This window comes from Cyrtonyx montezumae, unplaced genomic scaffold (assembly GCF_038088225.1).
Source record: "Cyrtonyx montezumae isolate F1298 unplaced genomic scaffold, pur_monq_1.0 scaffold_22, whole genome shotgun sequence".
NCBI classification, from domain to species: domain Eukaryota; kingdom Metazoa; phylum Chordata; class Aves; order Galliformes; family Odontophoridae; genus Cyrtonyx; species Cyrtonyx montezumae.
Genome location: NW_027071959.1, coordinates 2395116 through 2415341, shown reverse-complemented (window position 1 = coordinate 2415341; position 20226 = coordinate 2395116). Strand labels below are relative to the sequence as shown.

Here is a 20226-nt window from a genome sequence, read left to right as displayed (position 1 = left end):
ACAGACTTTGTTTCTGCCTTCATTCTTGTAGCAAAGCAGTGGTTTTGAAACCTAGCCCAAGGCTGGGCAAAGCTGCTAGGAGTTAGACTGCTTACATTCAGAAGTCTGCCGAGTTTTCACACAGATGAGCACTCCACAGCAATTCTCAGAGCTACACTTTATAAATAGCTTTTATATTACAGCAATCTTTCTGATGCCACTTCATTTGCTGCCTTTTCAGACAGATTATCTAGTCTGTAAAAATCAATTTGATAGAGCAATTAAAAAAGCAAAAGGTTCAGACTAAGTGATACATATAAGATGATGGGAAAACTAAATATGGGAGTTATTTCTTAATGATATCCAGAGACATCCTTGTTATGTGAAGCCTGTGTTCAAGAGATAAACTTCAATTGGAAGAAAGAAGCTCTCCATAAATGCCTTCTGGGAAACCAAGAGGTAAATATGTACACATTGCCACTCTTGCAATAACCCATCCTGCTGAATGAAAGCCACTGGTCTCATTTCAAATGGCTCTCAGTGCCACGACAGTTCCTTTAAAGTGAGGAGAATAAATTGGAAGTGAACTTCAGAAAAAGAGCTCGTGAAAAGCGCACCTTGAATCAGGATCAACACTCCTAAACTCAATAGCTTTTAATTCCCTGCAGTGATCCAGCCTCACCCCAGGCCAAATTCATCCAAATCCCATGCAACAGGGCTAGAAGCCTGCTGCTTCCCACCCCAGAGCGTGGGTGTGCTTATCCCACTGCACACAGGGATTAGCCAAGCGATTTCTCAAGCGCCCAGACTTACTTGCAGCACTGCTTCTTTATATTCCGCCCACCGAACTTGGGTTTGTCCAGACAGTTAGTGCAGACACCGCAGTCCTCAGGAACCTGACAGCCTGAGCACTGCCCACAGCGCCTGGAGCGCCGGCCCTTCTTCACTGGGGGCTCTTGCTGTGCCTTGTTTCTGGTTACTGGCTTAATGGGTTTGATGGGTGGAGCAAGGGGTTCAGCCTCTTCGGAGCCAGCTATTGATGATTTGTCTGTTAGAAGAAAAGATCTTCTGTGACCTCATGGAAGTTAAGTAATATTTCAAAAGTGCCTAACGAGCTCATGGAGTCTGCTCTATTTAAATCTAAGTTCACCTGTAGAGCCACACAAGGGGCGTGTGTGAGCATGTATGTATACATATCTGTATGTACACACACACCACCAGTGTATCATATAATTAGATTTTTATAATAATTAACAATGGTTAAAAGGATTACCCTTGTCTTGGCGGCCTTTGAACACCGAGCCCAGACCTGTGTAACATACTACCCCTTATTAATTGCTCAAAGATCTCATCTTCCACAGATTCAGACGTGGTTGTATTTATCAGAAATGTAAAGCTGCCATTAACCCAACTAGTCAACAAAAGCAGACTTTCACAAGTGAGAACTGGAAGTCTTACCATCATTCCCCATGGAAGACAGTATCTTCTCTCGCTCTTCCCACGGTAAGGCACTCAGAGTGGGCATGTCATCAGGAAACACCGCTCGCTTACGGCCCAGTGCAACAGCTGCTCTCCTGCAAACATGCTTTATTCGTGGTCCTCGGACTGATGTTTCTGATGAATCGCTCTCTTGTCCCTGGATTTCAAGATATGAAAATAGACAGCACTCCTAAGAAAGGTACTAAAGTGGGACTGCAACACGTGCAAGGGAAACTTCTAAGTAACCTAAGAAGAATTAGACTATATCCTAGCTTGCATTTTGTAAGAACTGAGGTAAAAAATAACGATTCTCAACATCTTCTAAGCCTCAGATATCCGAGAGAGGAAAATCCAAAAGAACATGAAGTTTTACTCATTCGGACTGGAGAGCAAACCCACTCAAGAAGCCATATGTTATCAAAGCAATGACATCAGAACTCCGGAGTTGACTGGAATCAGGATAAACAGACTAATGTTGGGTACCAACTGATCTGGCAGAAGACAGAAGCAAGTCAAGCTGTTTAATCAGGCTCTTTGGCAGCTCTGTAGCTGTCAGGATAAGGGCACTGTGTTTACTGAGGTGATAAATGCAGCAGTTTAGTGCAATTTTCCATGTTTTCAATACAGGATTCTGAGATGTATCCTAATAAAAGACCTCCCCCAAAGAATTAATTGCAAGGGTCTGGGCTTCTTAATAAACACACCAGGCATACACATTTTCATTTCAGGGACAAAAGCTTCAAAATTTTCCTCTTACAAATAAGCACTGGTGGTTTCTAACATGAGCATTATCAGGGAAAATAACAGAAAAGGAAATACTCTATGAAAAGGTATTGCTATCACAAAACACCTACCTTTTTGATAGCTAAATAGATTGCAGGGTAAGTTTCTGGTGGGGGAAATGCAGAGAGGGAAGACAGGAAAGCAGTCAGAAGCAGTCCTCCAACCACATGCAAAATCCCCACGGATTTTGCTTCTGCCCATAAGTAACAGATCAGGTCATCACACGAGACAGTTAAAAAAGAGATTAACTCCATCTTCAGAAAAAGGACCGCAGCCTTTAGAACCATGCCTTTAAAAATGCATATTATCCTCGATGTTCACTTTGCTAGGATGTGTACAGAGAAACCTAATAACCAGCTCCACTGTAATGTTCTCCAAAAACGCACCCAACTCCCCCTGAGCTGAGTACAAAGCAGCTTTTTCTCTCCCCCTCAACTTCTGCCCGTGTCTTCTCATTTTTGGAACCATTACCATCTGTTACACTAACAGCTTCTTAGCCTGCCACGTTAGTTCTTCATGCTCAGGATATGAAAGCTGCTTGTGATTTTCAGTGAAAATTCCAAGTAAGATAGAAAAAAAAAATCAATCCTAAACAACACCAAGAATAAAAAACAACGGAAAAAAAATACCTGTGCTTTTGGCTGATCTGCTTGTTTGAGGGACTTGCTCTTCTCGATCTTGTACAGCTGGGCTTTTGCTTTTTTCAGAAGACTGGCCACCCTTTTGTCAGTCATTGGCAGTTTGTCTGCTTGAGCCAACATAGAGCTGATGGAGGAAGCGGAATGTTTAACGGTGCTCGAAGGAGTAGAGAGACGCAGAGCTTTTTCCTTCTCCAAAGATGGCACAGTGGGGCTGAGGTCCAGATCTGATTTGTCTAACCCCCCTCTACCTTTCTTGGATGTTTTGGCTTTGATGGCTGTTGTATCTACCACAGCAGCAGTGGAAACATCTGCCACAGGATCTATTGCTGTAGACTTCCTTCGGCCGGCAGTTTTTTTTGCAGAAGATGATGCTGCAACATCTTCACTGACAACTTTTTCTTTGGGCATTTTACCTACAGGAAACAAAGCAGAGCTACTCTGAATTTCTGACCCTTTTCTCCTTTTCTCTTTCCTTGACTCCCGTTTGTTCTCCTTCTCTCTCTCTCTGTCTTTCTCTCTGCTCTTGTCCTTCTCCACACTCTTATCAGCGTCTTTATCTTTGGACAGTTCCTCTGTTGCCCTGTCTTTGTTTCTGCCTCTCTCTGTCTGGGGACTTGTTGTGAACCAAGGAAAGAGAGGAGTAGGACTACTAGATGAGAAAGGCTCTGCTGGAGTGCTAGTCTGCTTCCTTTGTCTCTGGCTTCTTTCTGCTGATTCCCCAGACTGTGTTAGGGAATGGGAAGGAAAAGTAAAAGTTGAATTTAAGGCACTAGTGGCAAGAGAACTAACAGAAATGCTAGTTAATGAGGAAGAGACAGAAGACTGTGGGGTGAGAGTTGTCAGGTCAGAGGTACTAAGTCTCCCACTTCTTGTCCTCATGGAGTGCGAAGGAGATCTGGGCTCTGAGCGGATAGGGCTAAACACTTTTCTCTTTCGTTTCCTAGAAGAGACACCTGTGGCAGAAGTTCCCGTAGTGGTTCGACCAACGGATGAGGGCAAAGTTACAGATTCAAAGATTCTGGAGTGGGCCTCGCTTGGAGTGAATCTCGGAGCTCTCAACAGAGGACTTCTCTTGTGCATATCGAATCTTGTTCCAGAATGAAGAGAAAACAGACGTGCTGGAGCCGTAGCACCCGGCGTCGAGAAGCCAGACGCAAAGCCAACGTCCTCCGGTGTCAGTGGTGGGGGTCTAAAGTTATCAAATATCGGTTTGCGAATAAGACCCTCTTTGGCATATTTTGCTGATGAGAAGTACTGTGGTTCTGACCTGGAATGCTTTAGAGAGGTCCACCTAAACGTTGGCTCTCGCAGAATTGATTTACGTTTTTCTTGCATTGGTGCAGCAGAAGTAGGAAGAAAGGGTGAGGCTAACGGTATGGTAGGAGGCATCAGCCAGGGAGTGTGGTCTGAGATGCCAGAAGCAGGTTGTAGTGGCGGGGGAGGAGTGAGCAGAGGGGGAGGAGGAGAGGAGGAGGACTGCTGCTGCGGAACATTTGGCAAGGCTGACAGCTTTTTAGCAGTCCTCTGGCCAAAACTTCTTTCCGTTATCGAAAACCTTCTGTTTCTCCTGTCGCTGTTATCGTTCTCAGGGGACTGAGAAACGGGTAGAGGTGTGTGAACCTCTGGAGTATTACTTCGCTCCTCAGAAAGCGTCTGCATCTCCTCAGAAGCCTGAGAGTCCGTAGATGTATCAACGCTTGGGCTACTGGACCGGGAGGAGTCTGAAGACATCTGAGATGAATGCTGAGAAGCAGCACTGGACTTTTCACTGGATCCACAAGACGTGGCACTGAACCTGCTGTTTGGTGTGGATTCTAGTCTGGATATCTTAATAGGAGGGTCGTAGTCTTCATCTTCAATGAACCGTTTGGGTGTTTTAATAATCCGTGAAGAGATAGCACTGACAACCGGCATGATGAACTGTCGGATGTTTTTAAGCTGGGTCCTCCCCTTTCTGCCCTGCAGTTTGGCCGCTTCTTTCTCAATCTTTTTTTGTGCCCCCTTCTTAGCCCTCTGCAAGAGTTGCTTGGCGATTGTTGCATCTGTCCTTTTTGTGGAAGGTATGATCCTAACGGGTTTAATCCTGCGTGGACTCTGTCTGACAGCAGTCTTCTCTTCCTTTGTAGGAGGCGGCGTGCCATCCTTTTCCTTACGTATCCTTTGGGGTTTCTCCAGCTGTGAATTTATGACCAAGCTCGAGGAAGTCTTTAAACGTTCAGAAGATGGCGGCCGACCTCTCCTGCGCACAATCTGAACACTTTTCCTCCCTATTTGAAGTTTTGCCCCAGGCTTAAATTTTGATTTTAGCGGGGAGAGTTTACTAGTTCTTAATTTCTTAATTTTAGTTGCTTGCTGAAATGTAGTGGATGGTGACCTTTTGATTTTTTTCAGACTCTCTTTATCTTCTTTGCTTCCCTTCTGAATATCTGATGTGTCCTTTACTTGCGACAACTTGAACTTTACACTAGTAAGTGTTGGAGGTCTTCCTCGTCTTTTTTCCCCACTTTTCAGTTCCTTCTTCTTTACTTTCTCCATGGATGTGCTTTCAGACTTGCTTGAAGGGGAGCACACTGATGAAGAGTCTGACAGTACAGCTGAACTTCGGTCAGAACTGCTCCGGGGCCTCCCACGAGGTTTGCGTGGACTAGATTTAACTGAGAGGGAAGTAGAGAATGGAGAGTACACATTAAATTTCTCTGAGCGTCAGATCAGCTTTTTCCAGGTCACACAGGTATTACTCAGTATAAACCACACAACCTGGACTAGTTAAAAAAAGACCGCAGTTCATCAACAAACAAAAATAGCATTTTAACAATACAGAGAGAAAGGATTTCAGTACAAAAGAAATCTCTTAAAAATCTCGAAGTAAAATAATACAAAAGAAAACAAAAAATTTAGTTTTAGCTTTGAAATACATTTACCACTCAGAACTCCACTTAGAATCATCAAGTAGATGTGCCTGACTTGATTACTCACCTCTACCAGTGCATCTCAATCCATACCCACAAACCCAGCTATTCCAGTTCTGGGTCTTCACATAGCTCTGACAGTGTGCTTCATTCTTCATTTGAAACACCCCATTAGCAAAGCTGTCCACAATAAAATTTGCTGGCAAGGCCAAACTGAGTAGAGTATTGTGGTGAATGAGTACTGTGGCAAGAGCAATTATTGACAAGAATCTAAATGAAAACCACTCGTTTGCTTTCAGACCCATCACGATTTCATCATACCTCTTGAATAGATCAAACCTTAAAGACACTACAATGATAGACAGCATCCAAAACTAAACTGAATCCAAATACCTGTATGGCCTTTACTGTGGATGAGATTTAAGACAACAAACAGGAAAGACATGAGAACAGCATCACAATGGAGCACAGGAAGTCAACATCCATTCCTGTTACTTTGACATACCTGTGGGGGACCGGGTGGGACTTTGTACTTTGATTTCTTCATCTGAACCAAAACCTAGGAACTGTTCATCCTGCAAAAAAAAAGAGGATTCATGTTTGGAAGCATCAGCATGGCCTTTACCTCCCTCCAGCCCACACTCTGAGCAGCCTCTCCCTGCTCCCACAAGAGCAAAGCTTGCAGCCTCTGGAAGAAAAGTACACAGTTTCATGGCTTCTGCCAACCCCTGAGGCCTTCAGATGTAGCCCACCCCAACACCTCCACCACCGAATGGCCACCAAGCTGAGCAACAGGCTGGACCAGATTCCAACTGCTGATGTGAAGATGGAGCAGTCCTATGGAAGCATAGTTCTTTCTCCAATAGCACTGACACCCCAGGACAGCACTGACCGTATGGAAACACCACTAACCAGCATGGTGCCCAAACCACCTCTCTTTCACTGAAGTTCGTTTCAACCTTTACCAATCATTAGATTTCCAAGAGTAACAAAATAAGCAGCCAGGTTGGTAACAATACAGAAACTCAATTTTCCTAAAAACTGGCTCTGTTCTATAGGTTTCTTGCTAACAGAAACCAAAAAGAATCAGGAAAACCAAAAAACCACTACAAGTTCTGCAAGGCAAAGTGCAGATAATGATCTGAGTAACACCGACATAAGGCGCAAAGCTCATGCTATAAAAAGCTGCTGAGTCGTGAAACGGCCATTTTTGATCCAGCAATTTTTGATCAGTACATCAATGCAACATTAAAGGCACTCTGTTCACACTGAGTCAGGTTTCTTGTAGAGTATGCAAATGTAAACCCTCGTGATGTGCCACTGAAGTTTGTGACTCTATTTTTTACGCTCATCCCTGTTTCCTGGTGCAATTTCACCTCGAGCAATTATGTTCCCCATTCTTAAATTTCCTCTGCACTTTGAAAACAGATATGCCACTTGCTGCCTCCTTCTTTAAGTGCTTGTGCACCCTGGTTGCACACTGGAAACTAACTTCTTGTTCTACTGGGAAGATGTCACAACTCTCATCGCATCCCTCTCGAAAAACTAGAGTCCTCAATGAGCTCTGAGAGAGGAAGTACTTGAAATAGTATGCTGAAAGCACAAAGGTGCAATACTATGGAACAGGAGAATTTCAGCAGTGCAAATAAACAACAACAATAACAACAATTGCTTAATTTAGCTCTGGGCTGATTTGAGAGTTTGCTGAAGCAGTGCCTTTTCCCCATCTTGTGCTTTACATGTTAAATATCTAATTCATTTACAACCAGAAAGTCTCAGCTGCTGAAACAGCGTTTAAGTTTTAAAGAAATTGAACCACATGCCCGTAACCTGCATGACCATCTCATCCAGGTATTAGAAAATGCAAACCCAAACTACACCGACTCCACTTGGGTAGCTGAGCTAGCCTGACCCCTGTAGGTTTCACAGCCCCAAAGTTTGCTAGCTGTGTGGAGCCTGACAGACTGAGAAGCCATTCAAGTTTTCAAAAGAAAAAAAAACATTCTAGCACCCCGAACGCAACAAACTGTGCTCACAACCACAGCAAAAAGCACCAATAAATCAATTTTAAAAGTAGACCCCAATGGCAGAATGTGCTGTTTCCACCTGATGCACCTTGCATTGGGCAGAAGAATCCATGACCTTTCCCCGAAAGGCGTGAACTACCACTTCCCAACACTGATTCCACATCAACAGGAAGGGAGCCAAGGACCAGCTGTGACACAGCACTGCAGGGCAGCTTGGCACCTTTAGATCCAGATGTCAGGATGAGCTACAGCCATGGGGAGCAGCACAAGAGCAGCACTGTTCTGGGAGACCAAACCACAGACTCTGAAGTATCAGCACCCAACCCTCCTGTGAACACTGCCCTCCAAGTTCACTCATTGCCATTCAGCCCTGAACTTTCAATGGTGTTCAGCTTCCTTCCTTTCTTCCCTTACATCTCCGCTCATGTAACTGTTGCTCCCACTACTATAGCCTTAAATTCTTTCTTCCTTGTCCTTCTGTTTTACAAGGACAGATCACAGAAGCAATGCTCCCATGCTGTTTGCAGCACTGTCTTGACAAGCCCAAGCCATCGTAACAGCCACGCCACCCATTCCCACTCCCAGGCCAGCAATCCTCCCTGCACATCTACCTGAGCTGCTCGGGATTTTATTTGCTTGCTCTATGCTCACCCAAAATCTTATGTGCCTCTTCGAGTCCTAAGACAGACTACACATGGAGGATGTACATGAAACAAGCTGACAGCTACAGGCTTTGGAGCAGAGGATGCTCTTCGTAAGGGGGCTGCTGAGCTAAATTGAGGGAAAAAATAATTAAACTCCTTGCTGAGAGGAAGGCTAACAATAACTATTAATCCTAAAGACCACTTGGTGTAAAAGATAGCAATGATTTCTTTCCATGAAGCAATTCAGTTCCAAGTCTCTCAGCTCCAATTAAACATCCCCCGGCGCTTCATTCATTCACTGTGCAGAAACAATGCTGAACGAGGGGGAGCTCACAGCTGCAGCTCTGGACCCACTGTGCTGCTGTGCAAAAAGCACACCTCTACAAAACAGACCGCTGAAAGTAACCCCTTTAAGGCTTTTTAACACCAAAAGCATCTGGAATATTTCATCTTCAGGTCTCACACTAGCCTGCCCTACGTGGAAGATCGTAAGCCCACTAAGTGTGGTTGGGTAAGTTGGGGTTTCTTCTTCATTTGGAAAAAAATAAAATAAATGAGATTTGAGAACAATCATGCCCCACTAGGAAAGGCTGTCACCACCTTCTATTACACAAAGCCATTAGAAACTTCCAATTAAAAATAACCTCACTTAAAATAACAAAATGGCAAAGGCACTGAGTAGCAGTTAAATCTGAGGAAAAGAAAACAATTATGCAGTTATTGTCATGAGATGGCAGTTTGGTGTTCAGAGATAAGAGCGTGACAGGCAGAAGTCTAGCTCCTAATGGATCCTGTGCCCAGATCAGAACACTGGGTTGGAAGAAACCAGGCACCCCATCCACCTCTCCATGAGCTTAATGAAAAGAAAGAAGGACCTGTACTTCCCCTAAGAAGTCTGCTCAGATCTGCTTCCCTGCGGTCTGACCCAGGTCAGGGCTTCCTTACAACTGCTCAGGGAGGAGAGCTGGAGAAAATTCAAGGAAACTTGCAGTTTCTGCAGTAAGAATCACTATTCCTGCTGCTCTGAAAAGAAGTTTCCCATAAGATATCACAAAGCCACGATCCTGCCCCAGCCATCGCAGAACAACTTGGAAATACACAACTTCTCATCAAATACATGGAGTCTGGGGCCATGAAGTAAATAAAACCAAACACAGCTGTCTCACACTCTTGATTTGTGACTGCCTCTCTCACTGTGCAGTTGCTGTGACTAATATGAACACTGTTTTCTTTTCTGTTGGCTTTTTTTAATTACATTTTTCACAATTGCACACCGTAATCCACAGCCAGAGCCTGTAACATTTCCAAGCTGACCACTGTTCACTTACTTGTTCAATGGGTTAAATAAATTCTGGCTTCAGCCCAGCACCCTGGGAATGATCATTCTCTCTTTTTTCCTACGAAGCAGTCACAAAAACTGTCTACAGTGAAGAGGCTCTCCAAAAAAATAATTACTTTGGCTCCATTTACAGAAGTGGAATGACCAGCCACATGTCATTCAAGTTTGTCCGGTGATGTTCACGAGGGGACCACTGACCTCAAAGTGATAATTCTCACAAACTAACAAGGTGGCCAAGCAAATTAACCAAATGAGCAATGATTGAGAAGGCCGCTAAGTACCGGCACGTGTTTGCAAGGCTGCCATCCGTTCAGTCTGCCCTATGTCACAATTCAGCTTTGAGACCAATAACGCAGGAAATCTTGCTCTGTTCTGTTCGAAGTTGCTACAAAGCATGACAGATGGAGACTGATTAAAAACCATAATGGTTTTGCACATGACCTCGTTTACCTGAGAAAGAATAATACAACACAAAGGTCATTCGGGATTATAAGGAAAGGGATGAGGAGGGGCTCACCTCACGGGCAAGGCTCGAAACCCAGCTCTGTGTGCAGGGTCTGCACAGCTTCCCCACCACCTCCAAACCCAACACTCATCCACACGGCCCAGGTTAGACCTCGAGGTTGTGAGCAGATGAGCAGAGTCCTTCCTTGAAGTAACCTGGGCCCTGCAAGAACAGGAAAGTCCCAAGCACATCCCTATTTGAACTCAACCCACCACAGCACTCTGGAGCAAAAATTACTTTTCAAAGAACTTCTGATTGAAGATCTCAGAGGAAAATCCAGCTACAGACGCAAAACTATCCTGAAGGAACCAGTTTTCTGATCTCTGAGTAATACTATAACCCAAACCACCACGGACCTGTCAAACTGCAGAGGACTCCCATCAGAGCTGTCAGAATCACTAAACCCAGCAATGCAGCCAATCCAGTCGGCCCTTACAAAGGCTCGCATCATTTTAAAGCAGAGCTATCTGAACCTTGCTTCACTTCTCTTCCTATCCACCGTTTTGGCCCCAGTTACGCAGCACCTCATCTTCTTGGAAAGAGAAGAGCTATTTTTAGCAGCTCATTCAGCAGCCTGCTTAGTAACTATGGCACAATACCTCAGGGACTCCTTCTGAAGGAACGAGCATCCTTAGAGGGCAGCAATGAGCAACTCCTGAGCCCAACTCAGGGGGCACTCATGGCTTTGTAGGAGGTGGAACCCTTGGTAATTCTGGGAGATGCTCCCCAGGCATTACTTAGGGGCAGCCTTGCTAACAAACAGAATGTTTGGGTTTAACGCCATTTACTTGGGATGCTGAGGGTCCAGCTGGCCTTTCACTCTAGTTTGGTATCCAAAAGCTGTGAATGGGAACCATGAAGGAACCCTGCAAGGACCTTGCCTCAAAACAGCCCCAGCATCCTGAAAGTGAAGTAAAACTCTCAACTATTCACCCCCCCATGACTACAGGAAGATGCAGCCCTGCCACTGCTTGCAGCAGTACTCTCAGCTGCTAATTGCAACAACACAGCCCTGGTTACAGCTCCAGTTTGGGAGTCCCTGAACTCAAAGCACACAGAGCAACCCACTGCAGCAGCCTCACAGAGTGCACTGATCAGCACTGTCAGCTTGCTAGAAGGAAAATACAAATATCCAGCAGTAGGGGGGCACATCACAGCCAGACTGCCAATATTTGACCCAAACCACAAGCAACAGGCTCACTTCTAACAGCCCACGAACAAGACACAAGCAGTTCACATGTGCTCCACAGTTACGACTGCACCAGAACAGCGTGTCCCCACAGCCAGTCTTCCATATGAGGAATCCTGATTCACAATAGGAATACTTTTTAAAGCAGCTGAGAAATGCTCTTGTTTCACTCACAGCTTCCAGTACCACCACCGAGGGTCAGCTGTGTACTGCCTAGAGAAATTCAACTTGCACCCAGCCAGAGAAAGGCAAGAGCAGAGCCTTGGACTGCATCTCACAGAGCACTGGCAATATCCCACTCCTGGCAAGCTCAACCCATTCCTCCCTGTTGGTTCTACAAAGAGTGTTTAGGAAGCGATGCTTCAGCTGAACTTTGACAACTGAGAGATGGAAAGAACCGTAGAGCTGTGGTTAAATAAAACCAGATGCAACTCACCACGCTGCCCAGACACACCAAAACATGGCCTGACACTTCTGCACACGCACAGCTATGCTCTACAGTTTCTGTATCAAAGTATAAAAGAAATTATCTTCAATAACAATGACTCATCTTTCACTTCTTAAGAAATGCATGCCACCTAACGAAGCATAAAAGTATTACAAAGTATTTCAAAGACTGCTTCAGCTAGAGGAAAAAGCACATCTTCCTGTGAGATCTTCTGCAGCATCTCTATACTTTCATGTCCAAGAGTTCTCTTGCTGTCAATAAAGAATGAACTGGGAGATGAACCTTAATGAATTTTGATGCTGACAGTAAAACACAATTTAACACTCTGCAAGATGCACTCCTCTCCATCACAGTCTTCAGCAGCCACCAGTGCTGAAAGGAAAAGCAAGATCAGCACTGCACCAGTGACTCTCTCTACTTGCCCCTTACCAATCCTTGACTGTAAAACCATCAGCTCAGAGAAGGACACCAGGGGGATATCAGGATATGTTTTAGTCAGGTGCTCTAACAGAAGAGATCAAGAACAGAGAGCAACCTACTCTGTTCAAGTGGAAAACCTTTGCTGGTTTGCAACCAGAAGCAACAAAACCAAACCTCTCTGCCTGACCACTAGCTCTGAGAGCAAGATAAATGCATTTCAGTTTACTGAAACAAAGTACAACTGAACGAAATACCTCCTTGCCTCAGGACAAGACAGCTCCTCGCCTCACATAAGACACTGCCTTTTTTCCATTTAATTCTTGCTGTTTAAAAGCTTTATGAGCAGCAAGCTTTGGTACCACAGCTCAAAATCTGCAGCAGGCACGCTCCCTCGCAAGTGGGCACAGGAGGAAAGCAACTGCTCGCTCCTGGAAGCCACAAGTGGTCTCCTGTGCATTCAGCAGGTCAGGAGGACGCTGCCTGAAAGCCAGTTAAAGGGGGCTGGGAGATGAACAGCTGACTCACAGGCAGCGAGTCTCCTCTCATTTCCTTCACACGCGGTACAGTAAAAGCTGCAGTTCAGCACTCTGATTACAGTACAACAAAAGACAGCATGAGATACTCCTGCAAGGATCTGCACTGTGTGTTTTCCAGCATCAAGAAGGCCCTGGAGCAGTGTGCATCACTGCTTGTTGCAAGGCTGCCCCACCTGCCACTGGGAGGAGTGACACCCCTGCACTGAGAACAGCTTCTCATGGGGAAATCCAAATTCCTGTCCTCCAAAAGACTTCACAGAACCGATACTCTGAGGGTTATGAGTCCTTGCTAACACTGACTGAACTGCGGAAACGAGGTGGTTAAAAACCGTACTCTTATTTTCACGCTTCTGACAATGATTTCCTAACTCTTCAGAAAGAAAGGAAAGCGTGAAGGAGCCCAGCTCTTAGGCTGCAATCTGCACAACCCTCATCTTATGCCTTTTGCTTTGCATTAATACCTAGAAACAGTTCTTCCCCAGCTCACAATCACTAATAACAGGAACTGTAACAGGCAGGGCTCCGCACTCAGCTCTCCAGCAACTATTCAACGCAAAATAGGAAGAAAAATTCCAAGGCAGACAGAAGTACAGCACTCATGTAGGAAAGAAGCTATCCATACTTCAGCTGGGTGACACAGAAGCCACTCCTCCCAACACGTGCTCTGGCACATCTCACCAAGCCAGCCATCAGTGAACATCTAAAGCTCTAACATTCGCTTCATAAAAAATTATGACCCATGTATAATTACAGCAGCGCTACTAGAGACACTCACATTGCTATTACACTCCATTTCCAACCTCAGGTTTCTGCAACTTAGCTTTACCTTCCCAACTGATGCAGATTTATGGGGAAAACTGTCAACATACATCCGACACACTGTCAACTTTGATGTCCTGAAGCCTCAATTAAACTGCAGCAATGCTGAGGGAGCTCTCGAGTGACAGTTGCAAGAGATCTTCAGCAACCACACACCAACTTCTCTCATACCACGTTATATAGAACACAGGGAGAAAACACAAACAAATTCCCCTTATTACTTAAGTGTCATTCCCAACAAGCAGAAAGGATGACACTCAGTATGAGTGCCACTGTTCTGAACCAGTTAAGAGCTTTGCTATGCAGAAATCCCCACTGCCAGCTCCCACTGTGCCAAAATCAAGTATCACAATGTTTCTCTCTTAAAGCTAAATGGTTTCAATATAACTCAGTGAAAAACTGAACTCCAACAGAAGTACTCACAGGACACCACCAGAAACCCGGGGCGCATGCAGCGACATCCCAGAATTGTGAGCTTTTGTATAGAAATGAAGTCCACTACATCCTACAAAAAAACCCAAGGAGATGAGGGAAAGACTTGCCCCCATTGTTAAGTCAAACCACAATTTCAGCACACACACAAGAACACAGCACGCCACTCAGAGGGAAAGAAAAATGAACAGAAATAAACAGAAGATGTCCCTAAAAACACAAACACAGATTCTTCCACACGACTCTGGTCACCAGGGATTCCCAAACTAATTATATGTCCAGATTTGACTTAGAATACAGAATCCAACTTCAGCTGAACTCAGCAGCTGCTATGGTGTGGGAAAGACCCTCACAGCATCAGCAGTGGGCATAATGAGCCCCAGCAAGCAGGAACTCATGGAAGTCCCATGCCGGAAGGGGGCTGTGTCCACAGGCAGGCACCTGAACCTCACCATCTCAGCACAAACACACAGCCACGCTCTCCTCAGAGACCACGAGCAGCACCCATACACTTATTGCTTAGGTGAATTATTATTGCTTAGGTGAACTAGAGCTCTTCTCACATCCTCTGCTCCTGCCACATAGAAACACGTCTCGTGGGAGAGAAGAGCACGTCCTAGACCTCTGGTGTTGTGCTCTTCACTATGGCTGCAACACACAGAATAAGTCAGTGGTTAAGGACTTCTGAAGCTAAAATACTTGGAGCATCACAGAAGAAAAGACACATCCTTGTAGGTGCAGTGAAGATAACAAACCAACCATGCAAACCAACCTGTAAGACACCCTGAACAAAACACTGCTCTCCTGGTTGTGCACAAGGAGACACTGCAGCATTAGAGCAAGAAAAAGCACCTTGGGTCCATTCCTTCCCTGCTCACAAATGGTCACACAGACCTCAAAAACAGACATCAAGCCATAGAGAAACTTCATGGCTACTTTCTGCTGCGTGTAACATCTGACAGAAGCTCTTACTAGTTAAATAGAAAACACATCTAAGAAGAAAAACAGAATCCAAAGATCCAACAGATGTTTTCCTAGCAAAAATGTACTGAAACCATTTTAAAGCAAAGATGCTCTAAAAGCCCAAGTGATCTTTCACAGATATCTTTGGCTTCTGAGATGAAAAAGTGTACCTCAAGATCAAGGCAATGAGAATTTAAATAAAAAAAAAGAAAAAAAAGAAAGAAAGGAAACAGGCTGAAGAGTTTTCATGGAAGATGCAGCAACCATAAGGTCAGTTGGTGAAACTGCAGTTGTTTCTGTCCCCAAACTAACACTTCTGAGATACTGCATATAGTAAACAGCATACATAGCAAATTCAGATCACCTTGGTCTACCACAAACAGCAGAGTTTACAAATATAACAACCGAGCACCCTGAAGATTTTGGTACCAACCAAAACGGATGCAAGCAGGCAGCATGCCTTCAGCAGGTTGCCACGAGTGCTGTCAGGATAACAGTACCTCCAGAGCCCTTCTGAGTTTGTGACTCTGAGCCCCAAGCATCACTGCCTGCTGGAGCTCAGCAGCTCAGAGCTGCACCTGACATCACCTGCCAGGAGGCCCTGAAAACGAGCCCCAAAGTGGAATGTATCCTTACATGCGTTTTCATCACCTCTGATGTTATTATCAATCAGTGATGGAAAAGCCAAGTAGCTGCTTTTTAGGATGACAGACTCCTGCACTCCACAGCTGACAGTTTGTCCTCAGAACCACAGACAGAACACGCCTCTCAAAAAAAAAAAAAAAAAACCCAAACAAGAATAAATGACTTCTATAGCAAAGGAACTGAAGATTTTCTTGCCAGACCAAGGACATGGTTAACAAGTGATGCAAAGCAAGCAACACAGAAAAGGAATGCTGCAGCCTGTAGTAAGTAACACATCCCCATCATGTCTTCCCTGTTCTGTCAATAGGTGGGTTGTTGTCAGACTCTTGCTCTGGCTGCATTAGAATGGCTTTAAAAAATGAAGAACTACTGAAAAAAAAAAAAAATACACACACAAGCACAGCTCTTCCTCCCGACCGAGCAGCTTTCCCCGCCAGGCCGTGCTGCCCCGGGGTGCAGCTCAGCAGCCAGGTGCAGCCGGGGGCGGCAGGAGGAGGAGCACCGCAGAACCGGTGCCCGCGGCACCCAGGATGGGCGGGCGCTGATATCTCCGCTCCGCTCCAGCACCCATCTCCCGGTCCCGACAGCTGCTGCCCACCTATGTTCCCCCTTTAACGCCTCCTCCAGCGATCCCAAAGGACCGGAGGCCGAAACACCCCCGAGCATCGCTCGTCCAGGGAGACACACAGCTGCCGCCAGCGGTCCCTCCCTCCTTCCCTCCCTCCCGGTACTGGGGAGCGCGCTCCTCACCCTCCTTTTGCTGCCACCGCGGGCCGCCCTTCCCAGCGAAGGAGCCGCGGGAGGAGGATAATGGAGGCGGCGGCGGGGAGGACACACCGGCGGCAAGTCGCGTGCGCGGGGAGGGACCGCGCGGCGCGGAGGCGGAGGAGGGCGGCCGGCACCCGCCCGCCGCCACCGCTCCCGGCGGGCACCCGGCGGCGGGGCGCGCCCTTTGTGCGGAGCGGCGCGGTAGGTGTGTCCGGCGGCGCGGGCCGGGGCTGCGCGGGCAGGGGGTGTGTGCCGCCCGCCGGGGCGGAGCGGGGATGCCGGCGGGCCGGGACCCGCGCTCCGGGCCGCGCCGCGCCCTCCTTCCCTCCCTCCCCTCCCCTCCCTCCCGCCCCGCCGCCCCTCCTCACCTCTCCGCTGCCCGCCTCGGCCCCGCAGGCCGCGCGGAACCGCCGCAGGTTGATGCCGATGGCGGCCGAAACCTGGAGAGCCGCGTCGAAGCCCGGTCCCACCCCGGCCGCGGGGCCCCCGGAGCCCGGCGCTGCCCCGCCTCCCCCGCTTCCCGCCGCCCCGCCGCCGGAGCACGGGCCGCCGCGCTCCCCATCGCCCGCCGCCGACGGGGCCGCCGGTTCGGCCGCTCGCAGGCTCCGCACGGCCGGCACCCGCAGCCGGGACCCCCCCAGCCCCCGGCGGCCCCATCCGCCGCTGCCGGGCCGGGCAGGGAAGCGCCACCGACCGCTGTGCGCCATCTTTACTGTGAGGCGACGAGCCAGAGAGCGGGGCCGGGCCGCGCCCCGCGCCCTGCATATCTCGGCGTTGGCCCGCAAAGGTCCTGCATAAGAGACGGAGCTATGCAGGTTGCGGGGCTCCGCCATCTCGCCGCCCCGGCACGTGGGTAAGCCGTGAGAGAGCGGTGCGAGCCCGGCATAACGCTGGGTTATATACAGGGTCCCGGGCAAAGGCTCCAGCGCGCCCCCTCGGCCTGAATAGTGCAGTGAGCCGCCGCGGCAGCCCGTCATAACGCGGAGCGCAATACAGGTGCGGGGCGCCTCGCACGCCGGCCCCAGAAACAGGCTGTTCCACACGGCGGTCGTAAGCAACCCGCATAACCGCAGCGGCAATGCCGAGCGACGGCGCGAGTCCCCGCCGCCCTGGATCGAGCATAAGACAAAAAGCACCCCGCGAGCCCCCTGCATAGCGCCGGGCCGTATGCGGGGCGCGGGGCTTCCGCTCGGCGCGGGCGGGCGCCCCTCACAGCAGCGGCGCGGGGGGGGGAGAGGGGTGCGACCGCAAGACCTCATGCCCGCCCCGTCCTCCCGCCCCGGTCGCGGGCCCCAGGCCTGCGAGGATGCCCACCCGCAGGTAGGAGCCCCACGGCCCCGCCGCTCCTCCCCCGGCCCCGCTCGGTGCCCACCTGCCGCTCCCCGGGAGCGCTGCGGGGGCCCTCCCGCCGTCATCGCCGCGGAGGAGCGGGGATGGTGCCGGAGAGAGGCTGCTCCGGAGCCCCGCTGGCACTGCGCGGTGCGGAGAGAGCGGGGTTAAATTCCTACAAGCGCCGCTTTGTTCCCTTGGAAAACGGCACTGCCCAGACAGAGCCGCACTTGTCGGGCGAAGCCGGTGTGTGCGGGAGGGGAAATACCCGGTGCCGTTCAAGATTCGGTGTCGGCTGGAGGGAAAGAGTGGCAAAGCATGAAAGCAAATCAACGGGGCTGTAACGCTGAGAGCACGGCTCGTGCGGGAGCGCAGGGCAGGGATGGGGAACCAGGGGACCTCGCAGAAGGACTCCTTTCCCTCCCTCGCTGTCTGTTAGAGTAAGATGGGTTCTGTCGCTCCAGGGAGCGCGAGGAGGACTGGAGCACGTCCAAGCCTTTACTAGTCAAGCTTAATTTCGTGTTCCCAATGAAGGGAGGTTGACAGCCCCTGCAAACCAGCAGCAAGCTGCAGCACAGGGCCCAGAGCTGCCCAGTTTGGCTGCACGCTTTCATCCTGGCCAAAGCAACACAGGTAGGGATAGGCAGCACAGGCAGGCAAGCCCTTCAGGTGGGCTCTTGCAGACTTGCCTTCTGGGAGGTTCCCTTATGCTGGGGCCAGAAACCTGCAGATCAGTCATGCTTGTAATCCCACATCTGACCTCTCTGTCACCCAGTATACATGCTGCAGCTCACCTCTGTGAGGCTCAACAGGTCCCCCTCGCAGCTGGGTGATAGATGATGGAGCCAGGGAGTGAGGAATGCCCGGCAGTAGTTCACAGGGCCATCACTCAGAAGCAGAAGAAATGAACCCCTCCACACACAATTAATCATGTGCTTACCTGTGTGACAGGCCCCTCCAACATCAGACCCACTGTGTATAACCACACTTGGAATTCACCACATTCCCCTGCAACATATCCGACAGCTGAGAGCACAGCAGTGTGGGGCAGGAGGCAGGAGAGCCCTTCCCAAGCACCTGTGGACAGCTGTGCTTTACTAAGTGCCATTCAGCTGCTTGAAGCAGAGCCATCAGCCCCCAAACACATAGTGCACACTAGGACGTGCATAGGTACTACTGAGCAAGGAGAAAGCACCCCTGCTTGTGTGTACACTCACTGCTTAGCCCGTGCATCAGGCTTCAGCCCTTTGTTAAGAGTCACATCCTCAGAGGTTGGTGAAAAATAAAGTACTTTTCAGCAAAGTAACTAAAAGGAGCAGCCTGCAGTTTCCAGGTGTGAAAAGGCTCTTCTTGGCCTGCAGATGCTTGGCTGTGCCAGGTGTAAACACTTAGCTCCTCAGAGGCATCTGGGGAAAAGAGAATATAAGGCAGCAGCTCTGGACAGCAGGTTGGAAGCCCAACCCCTGATGTTCTTACCTGTGGAAGTCCACAAGTTCTTCCAGCCTCGTTTTTCCCATCTGTCCTCTGGAGAGGATTAGCACCTTGGTCACAGGCAGTGAGAATTCCAGCCATGAAGTCTCAGGCAAACCTCGCATAAAAAGGGCTGAGAGCATCTTAGACTCCAAATGAAGCAACTCCAGTGCTGCCCTGTCAGCTTGTAATCTGTGCTGTGCAGCTGTTTGCTGTAGGTGGTGCAGTTATCTGTTCTGTGGTGAGTTCTGAACACCAGGTCATTAGTTTCTAGGGTGGGACATGGACAGCACACGTGGATTACAAGAGAAAATAGTGCTGCCCATCAGCATCTTCCTCCAAGGCTCTTGTGCTCTGCTTCTCCAGAAGCACTTCTTCATTCTGCTGCTGGGACAAGGACCCTTCTGTGCAGCAGAGATGCACTGTATGTTGGGAGTCCAGCTGGGATGCCAAGCAGGCAGCAGCATCTGGAGCCCATAGCCAACAGAAGTGTGGGCACGGTACCACTCCAGTTACTAGCTCTGGAAAATAACCAGTGATGCTTGCACCTCTCTAATGTGCTCCTTGCTGTCTATCCAAAGTGTCCCAGAGACCACACAAGGCTTCTTCCAGCCATGAAGCACTGGGGGAGTTGAGACTGCTGCAGACAGGAAAGCTAATGCTCTGCTGCAAGTTCAGTGCCCCCAGAGATGTGGGGCAGCCAGGCTGGAGGGCTGAGGGTCACCAAAGAGCTTAACACAAGGCCCAGGGGATCAAAGGGCCACCTGAGACCAGCCCCAGGTAATGCAACGACAAGAAACAATACTGACTGGAGACCATTTTCAAAGACAGTAAAGACAATTAAAAAAATAAAATCAGGGAGAAGGGGACTGTGTTGCAGCACACTTGATCTTACCAAGTT

The 20226-nt window shown here is 48.6% G+C and overlaps 1 protein-coding gene across 1 annotated transcript in view; it reads right to left on the bottom strand.

Annotated features, from left to right (window-relative positions):
* The window catches only part of KMT2A (lysine methyltransferase 2A), a 43620-nt gene extending 26387 nt beyond the window's left edge, over positions 1 to 17233 (bottom strand). Inside the window, exons 1-5 of the mRNA XM_065738449.1 lie at positions 16895 to 17233; positions 6297 to 6366; positions 2871 to 5536; positions 1438 to 1615; positions 793 to 1027 (exon numbers count right to left, since the gene is read on the bottom strand). Coding sequence (XP_065594521.1) covers positions 793 to 1027; positions 1438 to 1615; positions 2871 to 5536; positions 6297 to 6366; positions 16895 to 17233 — 3488 coding nt within the window. The remainder of the gene's footprint in view (positions 1 to 792; positions 1028 to 1437; positions 1616 to 2870; positions 5537 to 6296; positions 6367 to 16894) is intronic.
* Between the last annotated feature and the right edge of the window lie 2993 nt (positions 17234 to 20226).